Source organism: Coregonus clupeaformis, chromosome 5 (assembly GCF_020615455.1).
Source record: "Coregonus clupeaformis isolate EN_2021a chromosome 5, ASM2061545v1, whole genome shotgun sequence".
NCBI classification, from domain to species: Eukaryota; Metazoa; Chordata; class Actinopteri; order Salmoniformes; family Salmonidae; genus Coregonus; species Coregonus clupeaformis.
In genome coordinates, this window is record NC_059196.1 from 45,208,920 (window position 1) to 45,223,230 (window position 14,311).

The 14,311-nt window shown below is 41.7% G+C and overlaps 1 protein-coding gene across 3 annotated transcripts in view; it reads left to right on the forward strand.

Moving 5' to 3' along the window:
• Positions 1 to 14,311, forward strand: part of robo1 (roundabout, axon guidance receptor, homolog 1 (Drosophila)) — a 400,382-nt gene that overhangs the window by 125,315 nt on the left and 260,756 nt on the right. Inside the window, exon 1 of one of the 3 annotated variants that reach the window (XM_045214636.1) lies at positions 9,870 to 10,758. The exons of the other annotated variants lie outside the window; for them this stretch is intronic. Coding sequence (XP_045070571.1) covers positions 10,701 to 10,758 — 58 coding nt within the window. The 5' untranslated portion in view covers positions 9,870 to 10,700. Of the gene's footprint in view, positions 1 to 9,869; positions 10,759 to 14,311 lie in introns of those variants that run through there. 3 annotated transcript variants of the gene reach the window in all.

Below are 14,311 nucleotides of genomic sequence, written 5' to 3' on the forward strand. Positions count from 1 at the left end.
TTGGTCTTGGCCATAGTGGAGTTTGGAGTGTGACTGTTTGAGGTTGTGGACAGGTGTCTTTTATACTGATAACAAGTTCAAACAGGTGCCATTAATACAGGTAACGAGTGGAGGACAGAGGAGCCTCTTAAAGAAGAAGTTACATGTCTGTGAGAGCCAGAAATCTTTCTTGTTTGTAGGTGACCAAATACTTATTTTCCACCATAATTTGCAAATAAATTCATTAAAAATCCTACAATGTGATTTTCAGGATTTTTTTCCCTCAATTTGTCTTTCATAGTTGACGTGTACCTATGATGAAAATTACAGGCCTCTCTCATCTTTTTAAGTGGGAGAACTTGCACAATTGGTGGCTGACTAAATACTTTTTTCCCCCACTGTATGTATGTCAATCTCTCATGGCTCAAAGTGGAGGAGAGATTGACTTCATCACTACTTGTTTTTGTAAGAAGTGTTGACAAGCTGAATGCAACGAGCATACCCCACAAGACGTGCCACCAGAGGTCTCTTCACAATCCCCAATTCCAGAACAGACTATGGGAGGCGCACAGTACTACATAGAGCCATGACTACATGGAACACTATTCCACATCAAGTAACTGATGCAAATACACCTTATGGAACAGCAGGGACTATGAAGAGACACACACACACACACACAGGTATAGACACACGCATAAGCACACAAACACTAGCACATGCACTCTACACACGTACATTGTAATATTGTTGTATGGTGGTATTATACATTTTGTATTGTAGATATGTAGTGGCGTAGCAATGTCATATGATGTACTGTTTTATCTTTTGTTTTATGTGTAATGTAAGTGCCTTAATGTGTTTGGACCCCAGGAAGAGTAGCTGCTGCCTTGGCAGGAACTAATGGGGTTCCGTTATAAATACAAAATACTGTGTGTCAGACTGTCAAGCAGGGGTGAAAGCTCATCGTCATGTCCTGTGATTCATTATGTGCCTGAGAGATAAATCTTTACCATGACGACGTGTTAGTTCTACATACTTCAGAACATTATGTTCTGATGTACAGCTATTAACAGACATTTATTGCACATTTGTGGCGTTTTGCTATGTTGTTCGTTTTGAGCCGCACCGCTCCCTCAACATCCAATCAGAGATGATATGCGGGCTCCCATTGCAGCTGGAGGAGTACAGTGACACCAGTATGATTTGTTACTTCCTCATGACCCCAGGTCATCTCGCTCTGAGTAGAAATCATTCAGTCATTCACCCCACTTCCTGCTCCGTCCTCCAGCTAATGCTAAGTACTGTATCTGTCATGCCACTGGAATCTGAATATCTCTCAAGAGGACCACAGCGTAGAATACAGACGATTCTCTTCTTTCCCATTAACCTCTTAAGGATCGGACACTTTTTTTCAATTTTCACCTAAAATGACATACCCAAATCTAATTGTCTGTAGCGCAGGACCTGAAGCAAGGATATGCATATTCTTGATACCATTTGAAAGGAAACACTTTGAAGTTTGTGGAAATGTGAAATTAATGTAGGAGAATATAACAAGATAATTAAAACAAAAAAAAACATTCATTTTCTATTTTTTATTTTTTTAATCATCTTTGAAATGCAAGAGAAAGGCCACAACATAATATAGCAGCTTAGGCGCAATTTAGATTTTGGCCACTAGATGGCAGCAGTGTGCACGCAAAGTTTCAGATTGATCCAGTGAAGCATTGCAATACTGGTTATTTTGTATCAAGTCTGCCCAAATGTGCCGAATTGGTCAATTGATACATTTTCAAGTACATAACTATAGAGAACATACAAAAAAGATATGGTAATACAAAATGTGAGTTTGCACACTCCCAGGAATATCATACATGATGGATCATTAGCTTATACACTAACTTTCACACATCTAGATGGCCGGGTGTGGAGCCAGAGACAGGAGGGGTTCAAACTGTAGAACCCAGTTCCTACATTTGAATATAAACATTTATTTTATCAAACAAAACTGTGCTACATTTTATCTCTGGGTCCCTTAGGATTACAAATCAGAGCAAGATTACTGAATGTAAGTACATTATTTACCTTCAGAAGTGACTGTATCAAACCAGTTGCCGTGATACGTTTTTTTTTGTTGTGCACTCTCCTTAAACAATAGCATGGTATTTTTTCACTGTAATATCTACTGTAAATTGGAAAGTGCAGTTAGATTAACAAGAATTTGAGCTTTCTGCCCATACAAGACATGTCTATGTCCTGGAAAGTTTGCTGTTACTTATAACAGTCATGCTTATCACATTAGTGCACGTTAGCTCAACCGTCCCGTATACAGGACACCGATCCCGTAGAGGAAAAGCCCACTCTCCATTCCTCATGATGTACAGTATCTCTGAGAGTCATGTCACCAACATGATGTCATGTATCACTCATACAGTAGTTACTGCCTACAGGAAGTAGGGTAAAACATACAGGGTTATTCCATCCGAGAGGAAGGGATAGAATGCACATGAAAGGCATGGGTAATCCTATCAGTCTGCACCACTGGGCTCATCCACTGGTCTGGAGGTGGTGTCTAAAGAGAAGAGAGAGGAACCTGTACTAGGAGATGCTGATGGAAATTGATGCTGTCAGCCAGACAGTGTACTAATTCCAGTCTCCCAACCTCTCCATCCCTCTACATTCCAACATGTCCATAAACATAAGAGGATCGTCAGTGTTGCCCTTTCCTTATGGAGTTGTACCATCAGCCAGCTCAGATAGATGCTCACATATCTGATGTGCTTCCTTTGCCTGTAAACTGGTTCACAGCCCCCAAACGGACACAGAGACACGTAAAGCCTCTAGCCATTTTGGAATTGTTTGGAAACCGTTGAAAGGGCTCTATCAAACACAAACCATGGCTCTGACTCATAAACATATGTGTTTATCTTTTCTAAACACCTTGGAGACGCGGTGGCTATCACCGCCTGACGAAAGCCAGGGAATTAGAAAAAAAGAAAGAAAAGAAGCCTTTCTAAATAAATGAATGGATGATTCCTCCACCAAGGACAGAGTGTGAATGATAAAAAGATGAGAGGAGTGAGCAGGGTGAAGCATGGTCAGCATCCAGAGACTCCTGTGCTTCAGTCAGCTCAAGGCGACTCTGCAACTGCTTCTTCACAAGCTTTATTCTCACATTATATTATACATTCCTAAGATACATTGCTCTCTGGGGAGGAAGATCACTTTCTTGTTTTTCTGTCTTTGGGCAGGGTCTAGGTTAGTCAGGGGGACGGGAATGTGGGCTCCCTCGCCAGGCCCCGCCTGTGTATCACCCCTTCAATCACCTCTGGGCTGGAGCGGCCCGGGCTTTGTGAAGGGTCCAACACGCCTGAAAGGGACACACAGCATGTGGTCTGCAGGGTCCCCCATCCCTCGTCACACACACACACATCACACACACATCACAAGAAAATAAGAAACGTCCACAAACTCCCTTTGAATATTAAAAAGAAAAGAGTTATCAGGAAGAATAGGACGGAAAGAGGAGAGGAGAGGCCTGTCCATTGAGTTGGCTGGGGGTAGTGAGAGAGAGGGAGGAGTGAATTAACTCCACCATGCACGTTGTATGTGTGTTGATCACAGTGAGCTCCTCATTAAGATCCCATCATACACTGGGGAAAACATTAGCTGTGGACATGGAGAGTCTGTGGAGAGTCTGAGGGGTTTGAGGAGGATGTGGTGTTACCGCAGGGTGATACTGTATCAAGAACACTAGTCTAACTTGCTGTCCAGGGTCTAATTTGTAGGTCTTTGGGGCTACTTTGGTGCCTTTTCATCTCTGAGTTTATCCCTGAAATGCCATTGGATCATCTCTTTGAGTTTAACCCTGAAATGCAATTGGATCTCATAGTTCTCTCTGCATGGTGCTTTATGATCGTTTTCTCAAGTAGATCATGTATTTGGAAGAATAAGAATAGGCCTGTCACCAATTAAGCCAAGGTGGATTATTCTCTTTGTATTGAAAGTGGCAGGCGATGAAACGGCTACTGAACTGTATTTTGGATACTGGTACTGGACACATTGCTTGACACTGGGACATTAAACTACCGCTGGACTACTCAGATTTGGGAATATCAGACTAGGACCTGGATGTGAGATCTTGCTGTTGACGTGGCTGTGAAAAGGATATATCCCAGTGGGATCTGTGTTATTACAGCAGGCACCATGCAGCCTGTATCTCTGCTGGTGGTGGTGCTTGCCATGCTGGTGACGCTGGGGGTCTGTCCTCATAAGGGTCCTCATCATTGGGCCCCTCGCCACGCTGGTCTGCGGAGCTCTCCGTCCCACTGGTGTAAGACACACAAATGTAACCACATCTTCCACAGTAAGTCTAATCAAATTATTTGTTCATTCTATCGAAGGGTGGAGAAGCCTGGAGCTTTTACAAATTAACTGATCCCAAACCTCTTTGGCTTGAATGTACTGACATCATATACATTCCTGCTCTGCGATAGAACTGAGATATACGCGGGACAGGCTGCCTGCTCGGAGAGAAGCTCAGCTATTGTCATCTGATACTGTATGGATGGCTGTCGTAGGCAATGGAGAGGAATAAAACAGCTTTAAAGGCAACTGTTTGGATTCCTCCGGTCCAACTTCAATAGTACAACAAAGAGAAAGATAGTGAAGCCAAACAAAGAGATCTTTTCAGAATTTGTTTAAATTGAGCTATTTATCTGAGCTATTTATTGGGGGATTTATTCATCCACTTGCTTTTGTCTGCTTGTGTTGTGATTGGTTCCGTACTTCTGAGAATGAAGCTCAACTCTTTTAAATCAGAGTTGTCTTCATACTCTGTTGGTCCCTCAAATTCAAATCTGGACCTCGAACTCAGTTCTACTGCTTTTTTAATTCTTCCCCTCTAATCAGGGACTGGTTTAGAACTGGGACACCAGGTTGGGTGTTGCTCAGAGGGAGTAGGGCGTGATGATGCATCACAGTAGACACAACATCACATTGTTACTGTAGCTACCTCAGTTTTGTAGGATGGTCCTTCTTCACTTTCTAAAATAATTTACAACACATCCACCTGCAGTAAGTGAATGCTTTCCACATGCCAGTCCTCTTAGTTAGACCCAATGTTGCTGGTCTCAATGGAGCCAGGGTCCATACAGTGGCTTGCGAAAGTATTCACCCCCCTTGGCATTTTTCCTATTTTGTTGCCTTACAACCTGGAATTTAAATGGATTTTTTGGGGGGTTGTATCATTTGATTTATACAACATGCCTACCACTTTGAAGATGCAAAATATTTTTTATTGTGAAACAAACAAGAAATAAGACAAAAAAACAGAAAACTTGAGCATGCATAACTATTCACCCCCCCCAAAGTCAATACTTTGTAGAGCCTCCTTTTGCAGCAATTACAGCTGCAAGTCTCTTGGGGTATATCTCTATAAGCATTGCACATCTAGGCACTGGGATTTTTGCCCATTCTTCAAGGCAAAACTGTTCCAGCTCCTTCAAGTCGGATGGGTTCCGCTGGTGTACAGCAATATTTAAGTCATACCACAGATTCTCAATTGGATTGAGGTCTGGGCTTTGACTAGGCCATTCCAAGACATTTAAATATTTCCCCTTAAACCACTCAAGTGTTGCTTTAGCAGTATGCTAAAGGTCATTGTCATGCTGGAAGGTGAACCTCCGTCCCTGTCTCACATCTCTGGAAGACTGAAACAGGTTTCCCTCAAGAATTTCCCTGTATTTAGCGCCATCCATCGTTTATTAAATTCTGACCAGTTTCCCAGTCCCTGCCGATGAAAAACATCCCCACAGCATGATGCTGCCACCATCATGATTCACTGTCGGGATGGTGTTCTCGGGGTGATGAGAGATGTTGGGTTTGCACCAGACATAGCGTTTACCTTGACGGCCAAAAAGCTCAATTTTAGTTTCATCTGACCAGAGTACCTTCTTCCATATGTTTGGGGAGTCTCCCACATGGCTTTTGGTGAACACCAAATGTGTTTGCTTATTTTTTTCTTTAAGCAATGGCTTTTTTATGGCCACTCTTCCGTAAATCCCAGCTCTGTGGAGTGTACGGGTTAAAGTGGTCCTATAGACAGATACTCCAATCTCCGCTGTGGAGCTTTGCAGCTCCTTCAGGGTTATCTTTGGTCTCTTTGTTGCCTCTCTGATTAATGCCCTCCTTGCCTGGTCTGTGAGTTTTGGTGGGCGGCCCTCTCTTGGCAGGTTTGTTGTGGTGCCATATTCTTTCCATTTTTTAATAATGGATTTAATGGTCCTCCGTGGGATGTTCAACGTTTCGGATATTTTTTTATAACCCAACCCTGATCTGTACTTCTCCACAACTTTGTTCGTGACCTGTTTGGAGAGCTCCTTGGTCTTGCTTGGTGGTGCGGCTTGCTTAGTGGTGTTGCAGACTCTGGGGCCTTTCAGAACAGGTGTATATATACTGAGATCTTGTGACAGATAATGTGACACTTAGATTGCACACAGGTGGACTTTATTTAACTAATTATGTGACTTCTAAATGTAATTGGTTGCACCAGATCTTATTTAGGGGATTCATAGCAAAGGGGGTGAATACATACGCACGCACCACTTTTCCATAATTTATTTTTTATAATTCTTTGAAACAAGTTGTTTTTTTCATTTCACGTCACCAATTTAGACTAGTTTGTGTATGTCCATTGCATGATATCCAAATAAAAATCTATTTAAATTACAGGTTGTAATGCAACAAAATAGGGGGATGAACACTTTTGCAAGGCACTGTAATTGCCTGTATGTTTCAGTCTTGTACTGTTCTCTCCTGTTGGCTTCAGGAAAAGTTTAATTCCATTTGGAAGTATTCAGCTGAGCAGCCAGTGGCAGCACCAGGGCAATTAAAGGATTGGTAGCAGCCTGGCAGGAGCGACAGACTGTAGAACACTGAGACACAGAGACTGGTTAAAGAAAAGAGCAGAATCACATTTGAGACATAAATGTAGAGGAATGAATGAGACTGAGAGATAATGAGATTGAATTACTCACTTTTAGCCATAATTTGTATGTCAGTATGGCCTCCTGATCATTCTATTCCACATCCTACATACAATGAGACATAACTAACTAAGATCAACACATTGTACACAAAAGGGTGGATTGGCGACAGTTTTTCTCATGGTATGATAATAAATGTCAATTTTCAGCATTTATTTATTTAGTCTGTATGTTGTCAAAAACTGCTCCATCGCAGATAAAGATGGATATATGCCCATGATGGATGAGTTCCACTAACTCTCACTGGAGGGCGCTGTTGGGTAACTAATACGGCCTCAAAGGAAAGGGCCTGAGCTGAAATTATAGGCTCTTTGTATGGGCTATGCAATTACTTTTTATTAAGATTCTTAATTCATGTAATCAATGTCGTTTTTTTTTCATGAACCTTTTACATAAAACATTTACTCATAAAATGTATCAAATTCAACTATCTTTTAATGAATATCTGTCATCTCTGGAGTATTGTTTAAAATCACAGACTATACATTTTTTAACTAGAATTGATTAAATGTAAAAGAACTGCATTGAAAAGACAATGACTACATTTTGTCATTCAATTTTGAGTATATTTAATCTTATTATGTGGAAAAACAATAGCCTACACAAAATGATAGACTACTTGGGCTAACTGAGCCTTTGTCTGAAGGTTTTAGCCTGCAAATATTGTAAATTACACTTAGGTTATGTTTTTCTCATTTAGCAAATCTTAAACATTTTAAAGTAGATTAGCATCTTTGATCGTGGTTAAGAGAAACCTACTTCCAGCATAATTGCCCCTAAAGGGAATTTTAATTGACTGATTAAGATTTGTACCTCGCCCAAGCAGAAAGCCACAGCATGGGATTTGGAGTGTGGAACAAATACACTACATTACCAAAGGTATGTGGACACCTGCTCGTCGAACATCTCGTTCCAAAATCATGGCCATTAATATGGAGTTGGTCCCCCCTTTGCTGCTTTAACAGCCACCACTCTTCTGGGAAGGCTTTCCACTAGATGTTGGAACATTGCTGCGGGGATTTACTTCCATTCAGCCACAAGAGCATTAGTGAGGTCAGGTACTGATGTTGGGCGATTAGGCCAGGCTCGCAGTTGGCATTCCAATTCATCCCAAAGGTTTTCGATGGGGTTGAGGTCAGGGCTCTGCGCAGGCCAGTCAAGTTCTTCCACACCGATCTCGACAAACCATTGCTGTATGGACCTCGCTTTGTGCACGGGGGCATTGTCATGCTGTATCAGGTAAGGGCCTTCCCCAAACTGTTGCCACAAAGTTGGAAGCACAGAATCGTCTAGAATGTCATTGTATGCTGTAGTGTTAAGATTTCTCTTCACTGGAACTAAGGGTCCTAGCCCGAACCATGAAAAACAGCCCCAGACCATTATTCCTCCTCCACCCAACTTTACAGTTGTCACTATGCATTGGGGCAGGTAGTGTTCTCCTGGCATCCGCCAAACCCAGATCCGTCCTTCGGACTGCCAGATGGTGAAGCGTGATTCATCACTCCAGAGAACGCATTTCCGCTTCTCCAGAGTCCAATGGCGGAGAGCTTTACACCACTCCAGCCGACGCTTGGCATTGCGCATGGTGATCTTAGGCTTGTTTGGGGCTGCTCGGCCATGGAAACCCATTTCATGAAGCTCCCGATGAACAGTTCTAGTGCTGACGTTGCTTCCAGAGGCAGTTTGGAACTCGGTAGTGAGTGTTGCAACCAAAGACAGGCGTTTTTACGTGATATGTGCTTCAGCACTCGGCAGTCCCTTTCTGTGAGCTTGTGTGGCCTACCACTTCACGGCTGAGCCGTTGTTGCTCCTAGACGTTTCCACTTCACAATAACAGCATTACAGTTTACCGGGGCAGCTCTAGCAGGGCAGAAATTTTACGAACTGACTCGTTGCAACGGTTCCCTGTTGAAAGTCACTGAGCTCTTCAGTAAGACCATTCTACTGCCAATGTTTGTCTATGAAGATTGCAAGGCTGTGTGCTCAATTGTATGCCCCTGTCAGCAACGGGTGTGGCTGAACTAGCCGAAGCCACTCATTTGAAGGGGTGTCCACATACTTTATATATATAGTGTAGTTCTATTGCCAACAGCACTCTTTTGGCCTACTGTAGCTGGTTGTAGACACGCGGCTGTGTGGGAACTAGGCTTTAGTCATGCATCGCAGCCAAATAGGTCATGATTTGATATCCCACGGCTTCTGTGCATTTATTTTGAGAGAACATCTTATTCTATAGGTTATAGGCTAATACTTGTCTTTTTGTTTGTTCATTTCTATACTATGTTACATTTTTGGGGAATATAAATAACTTGAAGTCAACCAAACCAGGGTCTATATTATTTTCTATTCTATATTCTATTCTATTCTACTACTGTTATTATTATTATTATTATTACTATTATTATTATTATTACTATTATTATTATTATTATTATTATTATTATTATTATTATTATTATTATTATTATTATTATTGCATCCTATTGCTTAGTATAAAATCCAGATTTGTAAGAACAGAGAAAAGTTTTACACATTGTGGCCTGATCTACCGTTCACACACATAGACTACTTATAGGTTTACCACATGCATGGAAATAACAAATATAACTGTAGTGTGGGTAGGCTACATACATAAATGTTATCAGTCACCTCCATAAGTGAAAAGATGTGACAGCTCAGCTGCGCTGCGCTCTGAAATCCAGCCTCTAAGAGGTTAAATTTATTCTATGGAAAAACCAATTGTAAGCTTCTTGAAGGGGGAGAATGGCACATACCATTTGACGAGGCATTCAACTCCAGTGAATGAAGTGCTGTGAATGTGAATTCGAATCCCCCCTGCCCGAGGTGAAGGGGTCCGCGGTGCACACAGGGGATTCGAAAACCCAAATAGGCTTTTGTGGCTTGAAATTTGGGTAACCCAAGGGCCACTGAATTGATGGAAAAGTAGTAGTGATCCGCGACCGATGGATCCGGGTTACAAAGTGTCCAGCCTTTTGCCTATCTAAACCCAGAGAAAAGAAACTTCTGAAGTTCCCCTTGTCAAGTGACAGATTCAAAAACGGACCCAAATGGTGTGACTGCGAGCATCGATTCTCTCTGAGGGGTTTACAACGGACCTCAACTGATTTTCTTCTGCACAAATTACCTTGTCGTGATTTTTTCTCTGTAATTTCCTCACTTTATTATCCATATGAATGGGAAGAGGATTATTTTAATTGGATTATACAGTTGCCCGTTAAACGAGAACGCACGACTGAGACGGGATGACAAACTCCAAGAAGCGATAAAACTGTTCTAAACGTCTGCCTAAATAACATGTAAAAATAAAACTCGAAACTTGCTTCCTTCGCTTTTGGATATCACGTCAGTTTATAAGAAGTATTGATACAGCGCAGAGCACGCGTCCTATTCCCGTTTTGCGGGTAGTTTGTTCTCGGTAGATTTTTTCATTCTCCACAATTCATGGAATACAATTTTTGAGAAGTCACCTATATTGGAATAACATTGTATTATTAGGCAAATATTAACAAATAATTAACTATTTTTTTTTCATCTCGGAATTCTCAAACCAGTTTTGAAATTGACATCAAGATTATGAAGGAGTGTATTGTTGAAGTATTTCACGAATAATTTGGATTAACCAAGCAATATTCTCAGACGAGAGGTTGAATAATGTCTCCAACTTCTATTGGGATGGCGGTTTTACTTGGAATTCTCCATGTGTGCTCAGGTAGGCAATTGATCATTCACATGATGCTTTGTATTTGGACGGGTCACTTGGTTCAGACATTTGGTATGAATATAAGATGAATATATGCAATTGAATGGCACATCTAATTTTACTGCAAGGTCTATGCATTATAGGCTATACTGTATGATAATAAATTGTACCAACCCTCACTGTGCTTACATAGCCAAGTCATTCGTTGCTAAGAAAAGTAGCCAAGGTCTATACCAGTGGCGGCTGGTGAAAAATATTCTCGGTGGGGCTGTGCCATACTTTTTTTTCCTGTAACCATCGCGATATATTTTAACACAAACTGCAGGACAGCAGTGCTCAGTGAAACATTCAGTAATTATTTAATGCCAATATTAAAAAGTTGAGGCATTCTTACACAAAAACATATTACACAAACCCAAGCCTTTCATTTGCATTTAAAGTGAACTTTTCACCATTGGTAGTAAACAGGCAACGCAACAGGCATGCTGTCAGAACAGAGTGGAAAGTGGACAATAACATGAAATTATTATAAAGTTTATAGGAAATCTTACACTGTATGAAAGGATGTATAATATAGAAATGGATATCAAGTGGATGAACTCAAACCTTTGACTGGAAGAATAGCATACAGTATTTTATGATCATACTAAATGTGACTAATTGTTAATGTGCTCCAGAACTGCAACAATTAATTGATACAAAACAACATATATACAGTAATATTAGCAAAGACACTATTAAGACTTTCTAGAGTACCATATATAACTGGATTTTTTATGCTAAGGTCAACTATATACAAAGAAACATGCGGCCAGAGCTGCTCTGTGTGTGTGTGTCTGTCATCTTATTTGTACAGGAATTTTGCCCGTCTGTCCTTCTGAGTGGCAAACCTCTCAATGACCCTTTGATTAAAGTCAGGAATGTCCCTGACAAGTTTCTTCTCCATGGAGAGCATGGCCAGAGCGTTCAGGCGATCCTGTGTCATGCTGTTTCTCAGGAAGGTCTTGATCCTTTTCAGTGTAGAGAAGCACCTTTCTGACTCAGCAGTTGTCATGGGTGTGGTGATGAGGATCTTGAGGAGGCTGGCAGTCTCTGTGAAAGTGCTCTGAAGGTTGTTCTCCATGAAGAACTGGTACAGGGGCACTGCACCACTACAAGCCTTGAACTCACTGTTCTCATAGATGAGGGACAGTTTGGTTTTGAGCTTGGCCTTGTTCAACATGGGGCACGCGCCTCCACGGTTGTTTCAAGCGCTGTATCGGGGAACTTCACACTGTGTTGTGGGAACAACTCTCCGTGCAATAGTGTTGCGCTGATGAGGTGCTGGGTGAAGGAGAACCTCTCTTTGGCATGACTCAGGATGGTATCACATACCTGTAAAAGATACATCATCAGCTTTAATTTGCAATTAAGCTATTTTGATGCAAGTGATCCTGACTGACACATGCCTATGTCCAACTCAAGTATATGATTACCAAGGTGCTGATTGTTCAGGGTTTTGGCTACATACTACCAGGCCTGAAAAAAGTTCTAGGTGGGAAACACTGACAATTACATCACAACTTACCTCTATAGCCAACCTCTGTTGTTCTCCTGGTCCCAGCATCCTCCGTCTGCTTGATGGGCTGTTGCTGCCCGTCAGATGCGCTGTCCCCACACAAAGAGGGAATTGAGGCCCTGGGTCCAAAAAATAAAGTTTAATTTGATAACTTGCAATCAGACTTCTTAACTCACTGTAATTCCCCCTCAACACACAACCAGTGACTTATATATATATATATAGACAGACAGACAGACAGACAGACAGACAGACAGTGTGTATATACACACAAACTATGTCTAGTAACTGCTTTTAACCTGTGATGTACATAATTAACTGATGTTATTACGTTTTAAAGCCTTTTTCTATTACATTTGTGAGAGGGATGCAACATAATTTTTGTTCTGCTGTTCACTTAGCAATAAAGTTAATATTCAATAACAACTAGGCCTCTTCTAGAAATTGACCTGGTGGACACCTGAATAATTATTACAAACTGTGTAGTACTTTCCTGCATTATTATCAACGTCTGATTGTGTCTTCTCTTTCCTTTTAAAATACTAAAACAAATATAATTGTGACGGCTCTATGATAATCACTCACACAAGCACCAACTGGCAGTGGGTGGAAACGTCAGTCGCCTCGTCAGCTTGAATGGCGATAAAATCAGCACTCTTTACTTCCTCCAGGATGTAATCCTTAAGCATTGACAGCATACAGTCCAACAGCTCGTTCTGTATCGTCTTTGACGTGCCCTTAAAAACGGTAGCTGTCTTCAGGTGCTCCTCCAGCACACTGTCGAGGGAGGCAACAAAATCCACTAAGCCCCGGAAAATGCCGGGGTTGTGCTGAGGAGTCAGTCTCCTCGTGCCCACGCAAGGCCAACTCAAAAGCCCCACAGAACTTCACACAATCGATAATTTTGGATAAGAATGTGCCTGTTTTTATCCACCTCCTCATTGTGTTTCCTCACCGCAATCCTGTGGCCGTCATCCAGCTGCGTAGCAATGTTCACCCTTCCTAATACAGCTAGCTTTACAGAGTTGTCCATGTGTGCCCTGGTGTTCTCATGTTTCTTTACCTTCTCTGACAGGTGCTTCATATCCCTCACTCCGGTACCTGTCCATGCTGAATCTGACCCCGTCGTTTTAAAAAAGCACGCGGAAAGCAAAATAAAGCATTAGCATCAGTGCACCCAGCTAGCCAAGCCTTCCTGGTGTACCAGCTACGGGAGAAGCCGCGCATATACTGCTTCCCTTTCTCGCAAGCCTGCTGTCTGATTGAGAGGTCAGGTTGATCTGGGCCCAGCTCTTTCACCCGAACTTTCTCTGACAAAGTTCTCCTCTCAAACGGATCTTGGAGGAGAGATTTCACCCGAGTTAGGGTTGGGTCTTGGAGGAGTAACGTTTGCGTTCGCCATTGTTGTCTAGTAAAAATGGCGTCACTGGACCCCGGTCCTTATTTTATCAGGGCGAGCTTGGGGCGGTAAAATAATCGCCCTCCTTGGATTCGATTTAAGATCGCTTATTGACTACATTTTATGTCATACATTCATATCTTAAATTAGCAATTGGCTTAACTGCTACGTAGACCCGCCTCCTCGGGGCACTTTCTGTATCGCCCAGAGCTGACGAGGCGTTTGACAGGCAGAGGAAAGGTTGCGAATATGATTTTCTATCATATCTTACACATATTACTGTGTGCATTCCATATTTCAAACACACAAATATTGACATACTGATGTTTTTATTATTATTATTATTATTTTTTATTTTTTTTTTTTTAAATAATTTTATTTAAGGGGGCGGCGCCCCAGCGCCCTCTATCGGCCAGCCGCCACTGGTCTATACTTTTTCTATAGCAGGTAAATTAGTTTTTTTTGGGTGGTTTTTATGGGCAAGTGGTGTAGGCAGCACATCGTTTAGCCTAGCAAACAACAACTAAACAATGTCAAGTAGGCCTACACATTTTAATATAAATTAGAAAATCCAGGAATAAATAGTCTGAATTTTTATGGACAGA